General features: G+C 43.1%; 1 protein-coding gene across 1 annotated transcript in view; it reads right to left on the reverse strand.

The window, feature by feature from the left end:
• slc2a15a (solute carrier family 2 member 15a) overlaps positions 1-8,543 on the reverse strand; it is a 92,090-nt gene extending 83,547 nt beyond the window's left edge. The window contains exons 1-2 of the mRNA XM_056291514.1: positions 8,493-8,543; positions 2,251-2,349 (exon numbers count right to left, since the gene is read on the reverse strand). Of these exons, the coding sequence (XP_056147489.1) occupies positions 2,251-2,349; positions 8,493-8,543 (150 nt within the window). The remainder of the gene's footprint in view (positions 1-2,250; positions 2,350-8,492) is intronic.
• Positions 8,544-22,500: the final 13,957 nt, after the last annotated feature.

The raw sequence follows: 22,500 nt of genomic DNA on the forward strand, positions 1-22,500 counted from the left end.
ATACCTCATCTCTGATAACACACTCTTCATCACTTCATAGCTGTAATCCCTCCTCTCTGATAACACACTCTTCATCACTTCATAGCTGTAATACCTCATCTCCGATAACACACTCTTCGTCACTTCATAGCTGTAATACCTCATCTCTGATAACACACTCTTCGTCACTTCATAGCTGTAATACCTCATCTCTGATAACACACTCTTCATCACTTCATAGCTGTAATCCCTCCTCTCTGATAACACACTCGTCATCACTTCATAGTTGTAATCCCTCTTCTCTGATAACACACTCTTCATCACTAGATACTTGTAATACCTCCTCTCTGATAACACACTCTTCATCACTACATAGCTGTAACCCCTCCTCTCTGATAACACACTCTTCATCACTTCATAGTTGTAATCCCTCCTCTCTGATAACACACTCTTCATCACTTCATAGTTGTAATATGTCCTTTCTGATAACACACTCTTCATCATTACATAGTTGTAATATGTCCTCTCTGATAACACACTCTTCATCACTACATAGTTGCAATACGTCCTCCCTGATAACACACTCGTCATCACTACATAGTTGTAATCCCTCTTCTCTGATAACACACTCTTCATCACTAGATACTTGTAATCCCTCCTCTCTGATAACACACTCTTCATCACTTCATAGTTGCTTATTTATCAAAGGAAGGCGCCCAGGATGCATCCTGATCAGATGCCCAAACCACCTCAACCGGCTCCTTTAGACGCGAAGGAGCAGCGGCTCTACTCCGAGCTCCCTCCAGATGTCTGAGCTCCTCACTCTATCTCTAAGGCTGAGCCCAGACACCCTACGGAGGAAACTCATTTCAGCCGCTTGGCTCTCACCCTTTCGGTTACTACCCAAACCTCGTGACAATAGTGAGGGTTGGAACGAAGACTGACTGGCAGTTGTTAAATCATTTATTTAAATTTGGAGTCACGGGGAACAGCGGTGACTTCAAGGGAGCAGGAGTATTTTCCAGTTCATCTCTGACTCCGGCAGTGGCCACGGTGTCTACAAAAGTGCAGCTGCAGAACCCTGGTAAACTATGCTATGTCACCTGAAGAGTTGTTGTTTTTTTCTTTTTCCTCAGACGTGCGCTCGATCCGCCCTGGTAGGCGGGGTAGGGGAGGAAAACAATACTGGACGTGCCCTGGTAGGCGGGGTAAGAGAAAAAACAATATTGGACGTGCCCTGGTAGGCGGGGTAAGAGAAAAAACAATACTGGACGTGCCCTGGTAGGCGGGGTAAGAGAAAAAACAATACTGGACGTGCACTGGACGCGCCCTGGTAGGCGGGGTAGGGGAGGAAAACAATACTGGACGTGCACTGGACGCGCCCTGGTAGGCGGGGTAGGGGAGGAAAACAATACTGGACGTGCACTGGACGCGCCCTGGTAGGCGGGGTAGGGGAGGAAAACAATACTGGACGTGCACTGGACGCGCCCTGGTAGGCGGGGTAGGGGAGGAAAACAATACTGGACGTGCACTGGACGCGCCCTGGTAGGCAGGGTAGGGGAGGAAAACAATACTGGAATCGCTGATTCTGCTTTTGATAGATCGTCAATTTAGAATCGAAATCGCGGCACGCCTGATGACAAGCATCTCCTCGGAAGCAGTTAGTGGTTAGATGTGTTGGTCAAAGACACCTTGACACTTTTGTAAGGAGGAAACGAGAATTGAACCGGCAACCCCGCAGTTACCAGACAACCTGCTCTACCTCTGAGCCAACTAAAATCTTAAAGAAAAACAGATAAAACAAGCAAGGATGTAAAAACTACCACACTTACAGTCTGTGTAATGACAATGTAAACAAGATTAGAAACCGTGAGGAAGCTCAGAAAGTGTGAAGGAGCATTTCTGTAGCAAGTCAACTGGACAGCTCAAGTCTCGCTGCTCCTTCTGCTAAAGACAAACACTGTATGTCGTTCAGCTGACAGCAACCCTCCTTCTCTGTCTGTCTGTAAACCTAAATCTGTCTCTCTCAGTCATTATATACAGTACACCAGTGTGTGAACACACACCATATTCACACAGACATCTTCTCCCTCTGCCAGTCTGCAGTCATTTCGTGCTTCTGATTCATAAAACGTCACGTTAAGAAGTATTTAATGATGATGATAGATGACTATAGTGTGAAAGGCACACATACTCGTGTGTGTGTGTGTGTGTGTGTGTGTGTGTGTGTGTGTGTGTGTGTGTGTGTGTGTGTGTGTGTGTATGTCTTACCACTGCAGGGGAGTTGACCACTGCCAGGTTGTAGCCATAGAGCATAGAACTCCCAAAGGAGGTGAGTAACGCTACCGCCAACAAAGAGGTGGTCAGGTGCTATACACACAGACAGGCAGACAGACAGACAGGCAGATAGAAAGAATGAATGAGATGAGGAGTAGGGACAAAGTGTCAGAATAATTTGGCAATACCTATCATAATCACACTGGAATAGTTCTGGTTTGTGGGGAAAAAAACACACAAACTTTCATCATAAAATTCATCAAATAATGAGAAGCACACTTTTAACTACTGACATGTGGGTACGGGCATCCATGCATCAAACTAATAATCCTGGAAGTCATCAAGAAGATCCATGTAAAACACTGTAAACAACCTCTTCATTATTACAATACACAAAGTGGAAGGTTCAGAATATCTCTAGAGACATTCTGTCACATTAAACACTGGTGGCAGGTACCTTCCCCAACAAAAAGGTAACACATGTCAGGGAACAATACACAATATGGAAGGTTAAGAATATCTCTAGAGACATTCTGTCACATTAAACACTAGTGGCAGGTACCTTCCCCAACAAAAAGGTAACACATGTCAGGTAACAATACACAATGTGGAAGGTTCAGAATATCTCTAGAGACATTCTGTCACATTAAACACTGGTGGCAGGTACCTCCCCAACAAAAAGGTAACACATGTCAGGGAACAATACACAATGTGGAAGGTTCAGAATATCTCTAGAGACATTCTGTCGCATTAAACACTGGTGGCAGGTACCTTCCCCAACAAAAAGGTAACACATGTCAGGGAACAATACACAATGTGGAAGGTTCAGAATATCTCTAGAGACATTCTGTCGCATTAAACACTGGTGTGGCAGGTACCTTCCCCAACAAAAAGGTAACAAATGTCAGGAAACAATACACAATGTTGAAGGTTCAGAATATCTCTAGAGACATTCTGTCGCATTAAACACTGGTGGCAGGTAACTTCCCCAACAAAAAGATAACACATATCAGGGAACAATGCACAATGTGGAAGGTTCAGAATATCTCTAGAGACATTCTGTCACGTTAAACACTGGCGGCAGGTACCTTCCCCAACAAAAAGGTAACACATGTCAGGGAACAATCCACAATGTGGAAGGTTCAGAATATCTCTAGAGACATTCTGTTACATTAAGCACTGGTGGCAGGTACCTTCCCCAACAAAAAGGTAACAAATGTCAGGAAACAATACACAATGTTGAAGGTTCAGAATATCTCTAGAGACATTCTGTCGCATTAAACACTGGTGGCAGGTAACTTCCCCAACAAAAAGATAACACATATCAGGGAACAATGCACAATGTGGAAGGTTCAGAATATCTCTAGAGACATTCTGTCACGTTAAACACTGGCGGCAGGTACCTTCCCCAACAAAAAGGTAACACATGTCAGGGAACAATCCACAATGTGGAAGGTTCAGAATATCTCTAGAGACATTCTGTTACATTAAGCACTGGTGGCAGGTACCTTCCCCAACAAAAAGGTAACACATATCAGGGAACAATGCACAATGTGGAAGGTTCAGAATATCTCTAGAGACATTCTGTCACGTTAAACACTGGTGGCAGGTACCTTCCCCAACAAAAAGGTAACACATGTCAGGGAACAATACACAATGTGGAAGGTTCAGAATATCTCTAGAGACATTCTGTCGCATTAAACACTGGTGGCAGGTACCTTCCCCAACAAAAAGGTAACACATGTCAGGGAACAATACACAATGTGGAAGGTTCAGAATATCTCTAGAGACATTCTGTCGCATTAAACACTGGTGTGGCAGGTACCTTCCCCAACAAAAAGGTAACAAATGTCAGGAAACAATACACAATGTTGAAGGTTCAGAATATCTCTAGAGACATTCTGTCGCATTAAACACTGGTGGCAGGTAACTTCCCCAACAAAAAGATAACACATATCAGGGAACAATGCACAATGTGGAAGGTTCAGAATATCTCTAGAGACATTCTGTCACGTTAAACACTGGCGGCAGGTACCTTCCCCAACAAAAAGGTAACACATGTCAGGGAACAATCCACAATGTGGAAGGTTCAGAATATCTCTAGAGACATTCTGTTACATTAAGCACTGGTGGCAGGTACCTTCCCCAACAAAAAGGTAACAAATGTCAGGAAACAATACACAATGTTGAAGGTTCAGAATATCTCTAGAGACATTCTGTCGCATTAAACACTGGTGGCAGGTAACTTCCCCAACAAAAAGATAACACATATCAGGGAACAATGCACAATGTGGAAGGTTCAGAATATCTCTAGAGACATTCTGTCACGTTAAACACTGGCGGCAGGTACCTTCCCCAACAAAAAGGTAACACATGTCAGGGAACAATCCACAATGTGGAAGGTTCAGAATATCTCTAGAGACATTCTGTTACATTAAGCACTGGTGGCAGGTACCTTCCCCAACAAAAAGGTAACACATATCAGGGAACAATGCACAATGTGGAAGGTTCAGAATATCTCTAGAGACATTCTGTCACGTTAAACACTGGTGGCAGGTACCTTCCCCAACAAAAAGGTAACACATATCAGGGAACAATGCACAATGTGGAAGGTTCAGAATATCTCTAGAGACAGTCTGTCAGATTAAACACCGGTGGCAGGTACCTCCCCCAACAAAACGGTAACACATGTCAGGGAAATAGTTCTGCATTTGAATGTCTCAGCTCTGAAACGATTTCATTTAAGAAATAGGCTTCAAAGAATTTCATAGTTCAAAATATTTAAAACTCATTATAATTACACAATGTAGTTTCCCTTGTGAAAACACTTGGTTTTGATTATATTCAACATTTCTTATTGTAGTATATGGGTTTGAACATATACACGGAGTAATACGGTGGTGAGCCTCTACTATAGGTAATACGACGAGAGGCCAGTAGGCGTGCTCTCAGGCGGATGTACGTAAGCAGAACTGAAGTCGGTTAGGATACGCATGCACGGTTTTTGTTCTTTGTTCCGGAATAAAGTTCATAAAAAGGAGTACCCGCCAGTCTCCTCATCAGTATAAACCACAACATGGTGTCAGAAGTGGCGGCGTTTGATGTTTAATCGCCGAAGAAGACGAGAGACTGAGAGAAGAGAGTGGTGAGCTTGTTGAAAAGTCCCAGTGACTAAACGTAAACGTGTTGGGTCCGACGGCGCTAAAGTCAATAGTGTTTGGGGTTACGCTAACGCGGAAGAGAAAACAAAATGGAACAATTTAAATCACCTTCTCCATTAGTATTAATAGGCAACATATGTGAAAACTGGCGCAGATGGGAGCAAAGATATAGGTTGTACATGATGGCAACTGAAATGTCGAAAAAGGAAAAGGAGGTGTAAGTGGCAATATTACTGCACACGCTAGGCGAAGAAGCGCTCGAGGTGTACAACACACTTGATATAGCCAGGGCCGAGCCCTAACACGGGCAGGTGGACCGCATATTGCAGGCTTTCAGAGATTACTGTACGCCACAGAAAAACGTGGTATTCGAGAGGCACCAATTTTGGACGTATGCAATGCAAGAACCGATGCACATTGACAAATTTGTTACAGAGCTAAAACACAGGAGCAAAGACTGTGAGTTCGGTATAACCGAAAATGACAAGCTGAGAGACAAAATCGTTTTCAGTGTTACAGATAAGCATCTGAAAGAGACACTGCTGAGAGAACCTAACCTGACTTTAACTAAAGCCATTGATATTTGCAGGGCATTAGAGATAGCCAAGGAGCAAGTCAGCATAATGGTGTGTTCAAAGAAGGAAAATGAGGTGCATGCAATAACGGAGGCAACAAGACCAATAAGGCAAAATAAAGCTAATGTAAACAAAACAGCGTTCAGTGCTCATCATAAAAAGGATAAATATGTCAACCAAACAAAAGTATGCAACAGATTCGGAAAGACACATGGCCCAAAAGCGTGTCCAGCGTATGGAATGAAGTGCACAGCTTTTGGGAAGGGCAATCACTTTGCCAAGATGTGCAGAATGAAAGGAGCGCAAGCAGTGCAGACAGTGGATTCACTATTTGTGGGCAGTCTGGAGTGCACCCAGGCAAATGCACTGAGTAAAGCTAGTGATATGCCGTGGCATGCTACTTTGTCAATTAGAGGAGTGCCCATCATCTTTAAACTAGACACGGGTGCTGACGCTAGTGTTCTCCCTCTAGAACAGGTCAGAAAACTCCCAGGCAAAGTACGCCTTAGTCCCACAAACATAGTATTCAGAGCTTATGGAGCTAACCAGATAAAGCCAGCCGGTAGCACCTACCTGAAATGCAGTACTGAGCGAGCAGAGTCCAAGCTCCAGTTCTATACCATTAAGCAGTCAGCATCTCCAATTCTTGGAAGAGCAGCATGTGAGGAGTTGAACTTGGTAAGACGTGTTGATGAAATCAAGGAGAGCTCACCTGAAACCAAAGAAGAGCTGGTGAGGCAGTATCCAGAGGTGTTCCAGGGGCTTGGGGAGTTCGCTGGTGAGCATCATATTCACATTGACCCAGAAGTAACCCCCGTGATCCATGGCTGCAGAAAAATCCTGTTTGCCATCATGGACAAACTGAAAAAGACACTGAGTCAGCTGGAAAAAGCTGATGCCATCACTCCAGTAACAACCCACGCAGTGGGTGAACAGCTTGGTAATAACTGAAAAGAAAAATGGCTCACTCAGACTTTGCCTTGATCCTCGAGAGCTGAACAAAGCCATCAGATGACAGCACTACTCCATACCATCACCTACAGATGTCCAAAACAGACTGTCTGGCAAGAGAATATTTACAATACTCGATGAAAAAGACGGATGCTGGCAAATTAAGCTGGACAGAGCATCGTCAGTGTTATGCACCTTCAACACGCCAGGGGGGCGTTACAGGTTCAAAAGTCTCCCATTAGGTATAAAATCAACCAGCGAAGTCTTCCAACAGAAGAACAGTGAAACATTTGGTGACATTGATGGTGTACAGGTGATAGCCGACAATATGATCATCATCATCGCTGCAGCTGATGAGAAGGAACATGCCGAGATACTGCACAAGGTAATACAGAGAGCCAAAGAGATGAATGTTAAGTTCAATGCAGACAAAGTGCAGTACAAAGTGATGGAGGTGAAGTACATGGAACACGTGATAAACCCTGAGGGAGTACGGCCAGACAGTGACAAAGTGAATGCTATTGTACACATGCCAGCACCAGAAGCTAGAAAGGGTCTACAAAGGCTACTAGGTATGACTAAGTAGCTATCCCAATACATACTTAATGAAGCAGCAGTGACAGCACCCTTATGGCAGCGACTGAGGAAAGATATGCAGTGGCTGTGATCACATGAACACGATGCTTCCCTGACCAAACTCAAGACAGCAATAACTGAGGCTCCAGTGCTGAAAGTCTTAGACCCAAAACAGCAGATAGTCCTTCAAGCTGATGCGTCAAAAGATGGGCTAGGTGCGTGCCTGCTTCAGCGAGGACAGCCAGTGGCATATGCATCCAGAGCCCTAACACAGGTTGAGTGCAGCTATGCGCAGATTGAAAAAGAATTGCTTGCGGTCGTGTTTGCGACACGAAAATTCCAACAATACGTATTTGGTGCACATGTGGTGGTGCAGTCAGACCACAAGCCTCTGGAGGCTATATTCACAAAGTCATTAGGACAGGCACCTGCCAGACTACAACAAATGCTGCTACAGCTTCAGCGTTACGATCTCCACATCAAGTACACGCCTGGAAAGGAAATGCTAATAGCAGACACTTTATCCAGAGCGTTTGGTGCCGTGGAAACACAAGAGGAGTCCATGACTACAGATGAAAAGGTTGTCTATGCCATGGAAGCAACTGAGGCTCTTGGAAGAGAGATGCAAGAGAGGCTTAAGATGGCAACTGAGGAGGACCGGACCTCGCAAAAGCTACTAGACATTCACCAGAGAGGGTGGCCAAAGCACAAAAAAAACAGACAGATGCTGAGCTTAAAGTCTATTGGCCAATCAGAGACATAATCACAGTAAATGGGGGGGGGGGGTCCTGATGACAGGAGACAGATTCATTATCCCTAAAAAGTTGCGATCAGGCATGCTAGAGACTGCACATAGCCCACCAAGAAGTACAACGGACCAAAGAACGGGTATGCAAGTATCTATATTGGCCAGTCACATCGGCTGATATAGAGCAAATGGTTGGGGGCTGCCCCACCTGTCAACAACACCTACCGAAGAATCAGAAGGAGTCACTAAAATGCCATGAGCTGCCAGAGCTACCATGGTACAAAGTAGGTGTGGACATTTTTTAGCTACAAGGCAAATCCTCCTCACAGTAGATATTTCTCAAAATATCCTGAGGTCCAACAAATGCGTGACAAAACAGAAAGCACAGTAATAGCAAAGTTGAAGGCTGTGTTTTCCAGACATGGTGTTCCGAAGGAAGTGATGAGTGACCACATGCTATTTGCTAGTGCTGAGATGAGTCAGTTTGCAAGTGACTGGGGCATAACATTGACATTCTCAAGCCCAGGCTATTCACAGTCTAATGGGATGGCAGAACGCACAATAAAGACCATTAAAATCATGCTAAAAAAGGCGGAGCAGACTAAGACAGACCCCCACCTGGCTCTGTTGACTTTAAGGAACACTCCTGTGACTGGACTTGGTCTCTCTCCTGCAGAAATGCTGATGGGTCAGGTCCTAAGAAGCACATTGCCAGTAGCCAGTGCTGAGCTCAAACCAAGGCATCTGACAAGTCAAGCAGAGGCTACTTAAACTGCAACAAAGACGAGGAGAGTACTACAACCAACATGCAAGACCTCTCTCTGTGCTCGAACCAGGAGTGGCTGTCAGTATAGACTCCACCAGGCTGGAAACCTGCCCTGGTAGAACAGAAGAGACAGGAGCCGAGGTCATATAATGTTGTGACAGCTGCAGGACAAAGGTACAGGAGGAATAGGAGGCACTTGAGAACAATTTGGAATGAGACACATACTGAAATAGAGGACGGTGATGTCAGTGTCACTGAGCAGCCACCTCCAAGTGAGCCTGCAGAACCACATGTACATGACGCGACAAGAAATGTGGAACAACCAGTCAACTGTTCAGACGCACAGGTCCAACACACCAGAAGTGGCAGACTGGTAAAGCAGCCTACCACATTCAGTGATTTTCAGATGGGCTAACAGTAAAAGTTATGCTCCTATGGAGGGTCATGTGCTAGAAACCTCTGACCCCGGTGACACTGTACAAAGACTGGGTACAAGGAATGTACAGAGTTCTTAAGAAGAAAAAAAAAGAAAAAGAAAATGTAATGAATATCTAGTATGAACAATGAACGTATGAAGAATGTAACACTGTGCTGATGTCAAGAATAGATATAGTAAGCATTCAAAGCCAGACCTTTAAACAGTTCATAGTGGTCTTGTGGACAGTGTTGTATCTCCATTTTGCAGTTTAAGAAAAGACGAACAAAGGCATTTGCTTCTTAATGCAGCAAGTTCAAACTGATAGATAGTGGAACAAACAAGTCTATAATGTGAGTGTTTTGTTTTTTGCTCTGTGGAAAAAGGGGGATGTTGTGGTGACCCACATCTATATAACTAGAGACATTCACCTAAGAGGACAGTGTACCTTTAAGGGAAGAGGTGAGGGGTCAGATAATGCACTTCCGCTTCCGGTACACAGTTCAGTGTCGTTGTCGAACGTATGACATGCAAAGTTGGAGCTAGTAAACTACCTCGACTACGTCTAATCTCACGTCTCCTGTCTCGTTGTTTTCTAACTCCACAATGTAGTATATGGGTTTGAACATATACACGGAGTAATACGGTGGTGAGCCTATACGTTGTTCTCCTGGTCTTTTTATTAGGCGCTTTCAGACCAAACAGTTCTGGGGACTTTTTTGAGAGGAGCTACCCACTGGGGAGGTTCCCCAAGAACCACGAACATAAGTTCTGGCTAAAACCATGGATCTATGAAACCGGACGATGACGGTCTCCACGGTCTTCACCTTGAACGATGCCATACTTCTACCTATCCTCGAGACCTTATGGCAACAAAGTCATGTGACTGACCTCAGGAAGATTGGCTCGCCGTCTATAAGAGCATCCGGGTGAATTAGCTCAGGCACTTACCGCGAGCAGCAGCAGCAGCAACAGCAGCAGCTCGTGCACTTCCTGTTACGCTCACGAGCTATCAAGCTAACGGTGGCGCAACGGAAACGTATACAGCCGGGACGCGAACTCGGATTTCCCGCTCCGCGGGCGACAACGTTAACCAGTCAACTAAAGGGTCCGACACTTATTCGTGTACGTTACAGTATCATTTTCACGTAGAATGGGAACACGATTTTCTGTTCACCATAGTGAAGGACCAAACGATTTGCCTGATCTGTCACCAGGCTTTAGCGCTCGCTCGCAAAAAGGGCAACGTGCAGCGGCACCACAACGCCATCCACCCCAAGATCAGACGCCCACCCGCTGAAGAGAACGCTTCGTTCAAAGAAAGCTGACGAGCTCCAGTCTATATTGAAAGCACAGCGTTCGCTTTTTACCAAACCAACAGCTGAAAGTGAGGCTGCAGCAGAGGCCTCCTTCTGTGTCAGCTATCTACTGGCTGAAGGTAAGAAACCCTTCACTGATGGACAGCCATACAAGAGGCGATGGCCGTTGCCGCCGAGACGTTATTCCAAGAATTCAAAAACAAAGAGGCCATGACAATGCTATCGGAAGTGTGCCACTTGGCCCAGCCACTGTGGCAGGAAGGGTGGGGTCGTTATTGGAGGACGTGAACCAACAAGTGCTGAAGGATTTATCGCTTTGTCGGTGGTTTTCGCTGCAATTTGACGAATCCCAGGATATGACAGACACTGCAGAGCTGATGGTGTTTGTTCGCATGGCTTTTCAACTACTAAGGAGGCTTTTCTCGCATTTTACCATTAAAAGGGAGGACAAGAGGTGAGGACATTTACGAGTTGAAACGCTATGGTCATGATAACGGCATTCCCATTCCTAAGCTGGCAGCGTCACTACAGACGGGGCCCCGGCAATGCCTGGGGTGCATTCGGGCTTCGTTGCACTGTGCCGTCGTGATCCCGATTTCCCCAAGTTTGTGAAGTACCACTGTGTGATCCATCATCAGCGAGCACTGGCTGGTAAAGTCGTGGACTTGTCTCATGTCATGGCAGTTGTCGTTATGATTGTTAAATCGTTTCGCGCAAAAGGACTGGTTTAAATCTTTGTTAGACGAGCTTCATGCCGCATATGGTGACTTGATTCTCCACGGGGGGGCGTAAGGTGGTTGAGTCGCGGGAAAGCCCTGCAGCAATTTGTTGACTTGCTGCCCGACATCAAATCATGTCTGGAGTCCCGAAATGAGGAGCATGAGCGACTGTGTGATGATGCATGGCTGCCAGACCCAGGTTTCCTCGCCCACATAACAGCTACTCTGAACGAGCTCAACTGTGAGCTGCAGGGAAAAGACAAAGAGGAGGCTCACATGATCAGCGCCGTCAATGCCTTTAAGGCCACGGTGGGCGTGTGGGCCTCTCAGCTGAGGAATGGAAGGCTGGTGCACTTCCCAAACCTAGAGAACATGCATGTCACACAACATCGGAAACAAGGGTGCTTTCTGAATTCTGCACCCGCCTGGAGAAACTGGCATCCGAATTCAACGGGCGTTTTCAGGAGTTAAACGACATAGGGGAGGTTGCTGCATTTATCTCAAACCCTTTGAGATTGAGGAGGCGTCCGCGAAATTCCAGCAAGTATTTGCTTTACCAATCGAAGCTGACATGGAGGTAATTGGTTTGCAAATGACATCGAGTTGAAAGCAAGAGCAAGACACAGGGACTTTTGGGGTCTTGTAAACACTGAAAAGTTTCCCCGCCTTTCATCTCACACACTTAAGGTGAAGGCCTGCTTTGATCAACATATCTGTGTGAGATGGCCTTGTCACATATGACCATAGTCAGGTCAAAGAACAGGTCTTGTCTAACTAATACACATCCTACACACAGTCCAGACTTGCTGTGTCGAACTGAGAGCCAGACTACACAGCACTGGCTGATAGTGTACAACCACAGCCATCACACTGAATGTGTGAGTGTGTGGGGGGGGGGTCTCATCCACAGCCATCAGAGTGAGTATTGCCAGTTTGAAATATGATGTGTTTGTAGGCAGTTGTTTACAAAAGGATATGGTGTGTGTTGCATGTTTAAAAGGGAAAGTGAGGCAGTACGGCACATGATTGGCTGAGGCCTGTCATTGACTGGTTGTTGAGGTTATTATGAATGGTGAATGAGGGACAGGCCTGTGGAAATACACTGAGAGCAGAATAAGCGGTTTGGATGGATGGATGGATGGATGGATGGATGGATGGATGGATGGATGGATGGATGGATGGATGGGTGGATGGATGGGTGGGTGGGTGGGTGGATGGATGGATAGTTGCACTTCTGATTATACTATTTGTATGGTTAAATGAATACTGTCTGTTGTCCTAATTAAATTATAATTGGCTTGTGATCTTGGTGGGAGACATTTGATAGGGGCTTGGAAACAAAAATAATTGGCTTATGACTGGCAGGTAACAAAATAAAGTGTCAAAGTGGAACTGCATTGTGGGTGTGTTTTGTTTTTTGTTTTTTTTGTTTTTTGTTTGTTGTCATTTTTGCAAGTGGTTTGGTTTACATTTGGACTTGGGATGTGATCTTAGGCTTGAAAAGGCTGGTGACCGTTGGTTTAGATTGAAGCTGTCACTTAGTTGAGTGAAGAAACATATCTGTCAATAAACGTATCAAGATGAACTGATTCAACCTTCTTTGACAGAGTTAAAAAGTTTCATAACCCTCTGATGGGGGAGGGAAGCTGACATTGTGAGGGAATTTAGGCACAGACCCACAAGCATTGTGTGCTGTGTCGGTTCAATATTGCTTTTTCATATTTACCTTGAACCCTAAGACTTGTATTTGATTGATCAGCATCCTTGTGTCAGTACAGTACATTGGGCAGATGGTGTCAGGCGAAGAGATCCAGATCGACCTGGTGGATTTGGAAGCGGTGATGGCCGTGAAAAGGAAGAAACCCCGCACAGTCGGAGATGTCCGGACACTGCTTGGATTCCTTGGTTATTATCGGTCATTCATCCAAGAATTTTCATGACTGACGAGGTGCCTGTTTGAACTCCTCCAGAGCCCAGCTGAGATGAGTGATGCCACCAAACCCCAGACCAGCAAGGGTAAAGGTCGAGTGAAGAAGGGAGATAAAGGGACAACTCCCCTCCCGCACACCCATTACTTGGACTACCAAACACCAGAGTGTGGTATCAAGGTTTGTGGATATGCTGACTAACCCCCCTATCCTAGCCTATCCGAACTTTGATCTTCCATTTGTGTTGCACACAAATGCATCAAACGACGGCCTGGGAACAGTATTATACAAACACCTGGACAACAAATGGTGTGTCATCGGGTATGGGTCTAGCAGATTAACACCTGCCGAGAGAAACTACCACCTACACTCCGGTGAACTCAAGGTCCTGGCACACAAATGGGCCATCAGCAACAAATTCAGGAATTATCTGTATTACGCTCCAACCTTCACAGTCTATGCAGACAATAATCATTTGACCTATGTCCTGAGTAAAAGGTTAGATGCTATGGGACACAGATGGGTGGGGTAGTTTGCAGACTTCCACTTTGACATCGTATAGACCAGCGAAAATGAACGCAGATGCTGATATGTTGTCCAGGTACCCAGTGAACCTTCAACATCGATTGGGTGAGCATACAGCGACAGTGTCACCGGAGGTGGTGTCTGCAGTGTGGCAAGGAAGCAAAGCAGTCCAAGACAACGATGTTCCCTGGGTGACATTGCAACTCAACTGTGAAGATGAAACTGCTGTGTCGACAATTAGCGCTTCTAGCGTCATACCCAAAAACATCAGAGCTGCACAACAAGAAGGTCCAGCGATAGAAGAAGTTGTGTCCTTGAAACTCAATGCATGGACTCCCAGTGAAAAAGAGAAAAGAGTGATGGGGAGACAGACAAGAAATGTGTCCACTTGCAGGCACATCACAATCACAATTTTTCACATCATTTCACATAATTTTACAATCACAGCATTGTAAAATGGTGACAGATGTAGAGTACACCTGTCACAATCTTACAATGCTATGATTGCAACTGTTCCCCAATCCTCTGTGAATAGTACACATGGCCATGGAAACTCTAGTTAATGGTCACACCCATATGTGCATATGCAACTGGTCATTGGTTTTGGTTGATATGCAATTATGTTATAAGGGTGGGGACACTTGCAGTCAGTTGAGACTGAAGAGGTCACTTAGTGGATGTTGACACGTTTCTGTCAATAAACGTTGTGTCCAGATGAACTGCTTTGGTTAATTCAGGAGGCACTTTAATCTTAACCGACCATCCTCTCAGTGCCTAATGTGTCATAACCACTCGTTTAAAACGTTGTGTATTGATCTCACTTTCCAAATCTGGTTTGACAAGGGAGTCAAACTGTCGGAAGATCTGTTCAGTGAAGGGGTTTTCTCATCATTTTCAGACTTGTCTGAAAGATTCAATTTGCCTGGATTTCGTCTATTTCACTATTTCCAGGTTGCACATTTCCTACAAAAGCAATTTCCAGATTTTCCAAACAATCCTACTCATTCTGAAATTGATTCCATTCTCTCTTTGAAGCCCAATTTCAATTATATACACTGTAATAGATTCCATTAAGTCAAAGACTCTTAACCATCTTAAAGTTGGGATGTGGGACACTGTGTTGGGGCTAGTCCACACCGCCTCACTATGTGCTAGACATAGTCTTCTACAGTGTAAGAGCTTACATCGCATTCATTATACTAATGCTAGATTAGCAAGGACATTTCCTGGTACAAGCGAGGCATGTCACCATGGTGGACAGTCAGCTGCAGACCTGCTTCACATGTTTTGGAGCTGCCCTCGCTTATCTGAATTGTGGACAGACATTTTTAAATCCATTTTTAAATCCGATTTCTGGTGTGGACGTTCCACCTGATCTTCTTACGGTCCTGTTTGGCGTTCCCCCTGGGACCAACACTCCCCTGTATCTTAATAGAATTGTCTTTTACGGGGCGGGCATCCGGGTAGCTAGCGGTCTATTCCGTTGCCTACCGACACGGCGATCACCGGTTACAATCCCCGTGTTACCTCCGGCTTGGTAGGCGTCCCTATAGAATCAATTGGCCGTGTCTGCGGGTGGGAAGCCGGATGTGGTTATGTGTCCTGGTCATTGCACTAGCGCCTCCTCTGGTCGGTAGGGGCGCCTGTTCAGGGGGGAGGGGGTGGCGGCGCGATCCTCCCATGCGCTACATCCCCCTGCCCCCTGGTGAAACTCCTCACTGGCAGGTGAAAAGAAGCAGCTGGTGACTCCACATATATCGGAGGAGACATGTGGTAGTCTGCAGCCCTCCCCGGATTGGCAGACGGGGTGGAGCGGCGACCGGGACGGCTCGGAAGAGTGGGGCAATTGGCCAGGTACAATTGAGAGAAAAAGAGGGGAAAAATATGTCTTTCACCCCTCTTTTACCTACACATCTAATACTTCTGAAATGGAAACATTGTATCACCACCCACACACAGTAGATGGACCGAAGATGTGTTATAACAGTACATCAAGTTAGAGACGAGTAGCTGTCCCCTGAAAGGTTTACTGAGACACTTTAAATGTGTTATAACAGTACATCAAGTTAGAGACGAGTAGCTGTCCCCTGAAAGGTTTACTGAGACACTTTAAATGTGTTATAACACTGCATCAAGTTAGAGATGAGTAGCTGTCCCATAAAAGGTTTACTGAGACACTTTAAATGTGTTATAACACTACATCAAGTTAGAGATGAGTAGATGTCCCATAAAAGGTTTACTGAGACACTTTAAATGTGTTATAACACTACATCAAGTTAGAGACGAGTAGCTGTCCCCTGAAAGGTTTACTGAGACACTTTAAATGTGTTATAACACTACATCAAGTTAGAGATGAGCAGCTGTCCCCTGAAAGGTTTACTGAGACACTTTAAATGTGTTATAACCCTACATCAAGTTAGAGACGAGTAGCTGTCCCCTGAAAGGTTTACTGAGACACTTTAAATGTGTTATAACGCTACATCAAGTTAGAGACGAGTAGCTGTCCCCTGAACGGTTTACTGAGACACCTGAAATGTGTTATAACACTGCATCAAGTTAGAGACGAGTAGCTGTCCCCTGAAAGGTTTACTGAGACACTTTAAATGTGTTATAACACTACATCAAGTTAGAGACGAGTAGCTGTCCCCTGAAAGGTTTACTGAGACACTTTAAATGTGTTATAACACTACATCAATTTAGAGACGAGTAGCTGTCCCCTGAACGGTTTACTGAGACACCTGAAATGTGTTATAACACTACATCAATTTAGAGACGAGTAGCTGTCCCCTGAACGGTTTACTGAGACACTTTAAATGTGTTATAACACTACATCAAGTTAGAGACGAGTAGCTGTCCCCTGAAAAGTTTACTGAGTCACTTTAAATGTGTTATAACACTACATCAAGTTAGAGATGAGTAGATGTCCCATAAAAGGTTTACTGAGACACTTTAAATGTGTTATAACACTACATCAAGTTAGAGACGAGTAGCTGTCCCCTGAAAGGTTTACTGAGACACTTTAAATGTGTTATAACACTACATCAAGTTAGAGACGAGTAGCTGTCCCCTGAAAGGTTTACTGAGACACTTTAAATGTGTTATAACACTACATCAAGTTAGAGACGAGTAGCTGTCCCCTGAACGGTTTACTGAGACACTTTAAATGTGTTATAACACTACATCAAGTTAGAGACGAGTAGCTGTCCCCTGAAAGGTTTACTGAGACACTTTAAATGTGGTATAACACTACATCAAGTTAGAGACGAGTAGCTGTCCCCTGAACGGTTTACTGAGACACTTTAAATGTGTTATAACACTACATCAATTTAGAGACGAGTAGCTGTCCCCTGAACGGTTTACTGAGACACTTTAAATGTGTTATAACACTACATCAAGTTAGAGACGAGTAGCTGTCCCCTGAAAAGTTTACTGAGTCACTTTAAATGTGTTATAACACTACATCAAGTTAGAGACGAGTAACTGTCCCCTGAAAAGTTTACTGAGTCACTTTAAATGTGTTATAACACTACATCAAGTTAGAGACGAGTAGCTGTCCCCTGAACGGTTTACTGAGACACTTTAAATGTGTTATAACACTACATCATGTTAGAGACGAGTAGATGTCCCATAAAAGGTTTACTGAGACACTTTAAATGTGTTATAACACTACATCAAGTTAGAGACGAGTAGCTGTCCCCTGAAAGGTTTACTGAGACACTTTAAATGTGTTATAACACTACATCAAGTTAGAGACGAGTAGCTGTCCCCTGAAAGGTTTACTGAGACACTTTAAATGTGTTATAACACTACATCAAGTTAGAGACGAGCAGCTGTCCCCTGAAAGGTCTACTGAGACACTTTAAATGTGTTATAACACTACATCAAGTTAGAGATGAGTAGATGTCCCATAAAAGGTTTACTGAGACACCTGAAATGTGTTATAACACTACATCAAGTTAGAGACGAGTAGCTGTCCCCTGAAAAGTTTACTGAGTCACTTTAAATGTGTTATAACACTACATCAAGTTAGAGATGAGTAGATGTCCCATAAAAGGTTTACTGAGACACCTGAAATGTGTTATAACACTACATCAAGTTAGAGACGAGTAGCTGTCCCCTGAAAAGTTTACTGAGTCACTTTAAATGTGTTATAACACTACATCAAGTTAGAGATGAGTAGATGTCCCATAAAAGGTCTACTGAGACACTTTAAATGTGTTATAACACTACATCAAGTTAGAGATGAGTAGATGTCCCATAAAAGGTTTACTGAGACACCTGAAATGTGTTATAACACTACATCAAGTTAGAGACGAGTAGCTGTCCCCTGAAAAGTTTACTGAGTCACTTTAAATGTGTTATAACACTACATCAAGTTAGAGATGAGTAGATGTCCCATAAAAGGTTTACTGAGACACTTTAAATGTGTTATAACACTACATCAAGTTAGAGACGAGTAGATGTCCCATAAAAGGTTTACTGAGACACTTTAAATGTGTTATAACACTACATCAAGTTAGAGATGAGTAGATGTCCCATAAAAGGTTTACTGAGACACCTGAAATGTGTTATAACACTACATCAAGTTAGAGACGAGTAGCTGTCCCCTGAAAAGTTTACTGAGTCACTTTAAATGTGTTATAACACTACATCAAGTTAGAGATGAGTAGATGTCCCATAAAAGGTCTACTGAGACACTTTAAATGTGTTATAACACTACATCAAGTTAGAGATGAGTAGATGTCCCATAAAAGGTTTACTGAGACACCTGAAATGTGTTATAACACTACATCAAGTTAGAGACGAGTAGCTGTCCCCTGAAAAGTTTACTGAGTCACTTTAAATGTGTTATAACACTACATCAAGTTAGAGATGAGTAGATGTCCCATAAAAGGTCTACTGAGACACTTTAAATGTGTTATAACACTACATCAAGTTAGAGATGAGTAGATGTCCCATAAAAGGTTTACTGAGACACCTGAAATGTGTTATAACACTACATCAAGTTAGAGACGAGTAGCTGTCCCCTGAAAAGTTTACTGAGTCACTTTAAATGTGTTATAACACTACATCAAGTTAGAGATGAGTAGATGTCCCATAAAAGGTCTACTGAGACACTTTAAATGTGTTATAACACTACATCAAGTTAGAGATGAGTAGATGTCCCATAAAAGGTTTACTGAGACACCTGAAATGTGTTATAACACTACATCAAGTTAGAGACGAGTAGCTGTCCCCTGAAAAGTTTACTGAGTCACTTTAAATGTGTTATAACACTACATCAAGTTAGAGATGAGTAGATGTCCCATAAAAGGTCTACTGAGACACTTTAAATGTGTTATAACACTACATCAAGTTAGAGATGAGTAGATGTCCCATAAAAGGTTTACTGAGACACCTGAAATGTGTTATAACACTACATCAAGTTAGAGACGAGTAGCTGTCCCCTGAAAAGTTTACTGAGTCACTTTAAATGTGTTATAACACTACATCAAGTTAGAGATGAGTAGATGTCCCATAAAAGGTCTACTGAGACACTTTAAATGTGTTATAACACTACATCAAGTTAGAGACGAGTAGCTGTCCCCTGAAAGGTTTACTGAGACACTTTAAATGTGTTATAACACTACATCAAGTTAGAGACGAGCAGCTGTCCCCTGAAAGGTTTACTGAGACACTTTAAATGTGTTATAACACTACATCAAGTTAGAGACGAGTAGCTGTCCCCTGAAAGGTTTACTGAGACACTTTAAATGTGTTATAACCCTACATCAAGTTAGAGACGAGTAGCTGTCCCCTGAAAGGTTTACTGAGACACTTTAAATGTGTTATAACGCTACATCAAGTTAGAGACGAGTAGCTGTCCCCTGAAAGGTTTACTGAGTCACTTTAAATGTGTTATAACACTACATCAAGTTAGAGACGAGCAGCTGTCCCCTGAAAGGTTTACTGAGACACTTTAAATGTGTTATAACACTACATCAAGTTAGAGACGAGTAGCTGTCCCCTGAAAGGTTTACTGAGACACTTTAAATGTGTTATAACACTACATCAATTTAGAGACGAGTAGCTGTCCCCTGAACGGTTTACTGAGACACCTGAAATGTGTTATAACACTGCATCAAGTTAGAGACGAGTAGCTGTCCCCTGAAAGGTTTACTGAGACACTTTAAATGTGTTATAACACTACATCAAGTTAGAGATGAGTAGATGTCCCATAAAAGGTTTACTGAGACACTTTAAATGTGTTATAACACTACATCAAGTTAGAGATGAGTAGATGTCCCATACAAGGTTTACTGAGACACTTTAAATGTGTTATAACACTACATCAAGTTAGAGATGAGTAGATGTCCCATAAAAGGTTTACTGAGACACCTGAAATGTGTTATAACACTACATCAAGTTAGAGACGAGTAGCTGTCCCCTGAAAAGTTTACTGAGTCACTTTAAATGTGTTATAACACTACATCAAGTTAGAGATGAGTAGATGTCCCATAAAAGGTCTACTGAGACACTTTAAATGTGTTATAACACTACATCAAGTTAGAGATGAGTAGATGTCCCATAAAAGGTTTACTGAGACACCTGAAATGTGTTATAACACTACATCAAGTTAGAGACGAGTAGCTGTCCCCTGAAAAGTTTACTGAGTCACTTTAAATGTGTTATAACACTACATCAAGTTAGAGATGAGTAGATGTCCCATAAAAGGTCTACTGAGACACTTTAAATGTGTTATAACACTACATCAAGTTAGAGATGAGTAGATGTCCCATAAAAGGTTTACTGAGACACCTGAAATGTGTTATAACACTACATCAAGTTAGAGACGAGTAGCTGTCCCCTGAAAAGTTTACTGAGTCACTTTAAATGTGTTATAACACTACATCAAGTTAGAGATGAGTAGATGTCCCATAAAAGGTCTACTGAGACACTTTAAATGTGTTATAACACTACATCAAGTTAGAGACGAGTAGCTGTCCCCTGAAAGGTTTACTGAGACACTTTAAATGTGTTATAACACTACATCAAGTTAGAGACGAGCAGCTGTCCCCTGAAAGGTTTACTGAGACACTTTAAATGTGTTATAACACTACATCAAGTTAGAGACGAGTAGCTGTCCCCTGAAAGGTTTACTGAGACACTTTAAATGTGTTATAACCCTACATCAAGTTAGAGACGAGTAGCTGTCCCCTGAAAGGTTTACTGAGACACTTTAAATGTGTTATAACGCTACATCAAGTTAGAGACGAGTAGCTGTCCCCTGAAAGGTTTACTGAGTCACTTTAAATGTGTTATAACACTACATCAAGTTAGAGACGAGCAGCTGTCCCCTGAAAGGTTTACTGAGACACTTTAAATGTGTTATAACACTACATCAAGTTAGAGACGAGTAGCTGTCCCCTGAAAGGTTTACTGAGACACTTTAAATGTGTTATAACACTACATCAATTTAGAGACGAGTAGCTGTCCCCTGAACGGTTTACTGAGACACCTGAAATGTGTTATAACACTGCATCAAGTTAGAGACGAGTAGCTGTCCCCTGAAAGGTTTACTGAGACACTTTAAATGTGTTATAACACTACATCAAGTTAGAGATGAGTAGATGTCCCATAAAAGGTTTACTGAGACACTTTAAATGTGTTATAACACTACATCAAGTTAGAGATGAGTAGATGTCCCATACAAGGTTTACTGAGACACTTTAAATGTGTTATAACACTACATCAAGTTAGAGATGAGTAGATGTCCCATAAAAGGTTTACTGAGACACTTTAAATGTGTTATAACACTACATCAAGTTAGAGACGAGTAGCTGTCCCCTGAAAGGTTTACTGAGACACTTTAAATGTGTTATAACACTACATCAAGTTAGAGACGAGTAGCTGTCCCCTGAAAGGTTTACTGAGACACTTTAAATGTGTTATAACACTACATCAAGTTAGAGACGAGCAGCTGTCCCCTGAAAGGTCTACTGAGACACTTTAAATGTGTTATAACACTACATCAAGTTAGAGATGAGTAGATGTCCCATAAAAGGTTTACTGAGACACCTGAAATGTGTTATAACACTACATCAAGTTAGAGACGAGTAGCTGTCCCCTGAAAAGTTTACTGAGTCACTTTAAATGTGTTATAACACTACATCAAGTTAGAGATGAGTAGATGTCCCATAAAAGGTTTACTGAGACACCTGAAATGTGTTATAACACTACATCAAGTTAGAGACGAGTAGCTGTCCCCTGAAAAGTTTACTGAGTCACTTTAAATGTGTTATAACACTACATCAAGTTAGAGATGAGTAGATGTCCCATAAAAGGTCTACTGAGACACTTTAAATGTGTTATAACACTACATCAAGTTAGAGATGAGTAGATGTCCCATAAAAGGTTTACTGAGACACCTGAAATGTGTTATAACACTACATCAAGTTAGAGACGAGTAGCTGTCCCCTGAAAAGTTTACTGAGTCACTTTAAATGTGTTATAACACTACATCAAGTTAGAGATGAGTAGATGTCCCATAAAAGGTTTACTGAGACACTTTAAATGTGTTA

Source organism: Lampris incognitus, chromosome 13 (assembly GCF_029633865.1).
Source record: "Lampris incognitus isolate fLamInc1 chromosome 13, fLamInc1.hap2, whole genome shotgun sequence".
Lineage (NCBI taxonomy): Eukaryota > Metazoa > Chordata > Actinopteri > Lampriformes > Lampridae > Lampris > Lampris incognitus.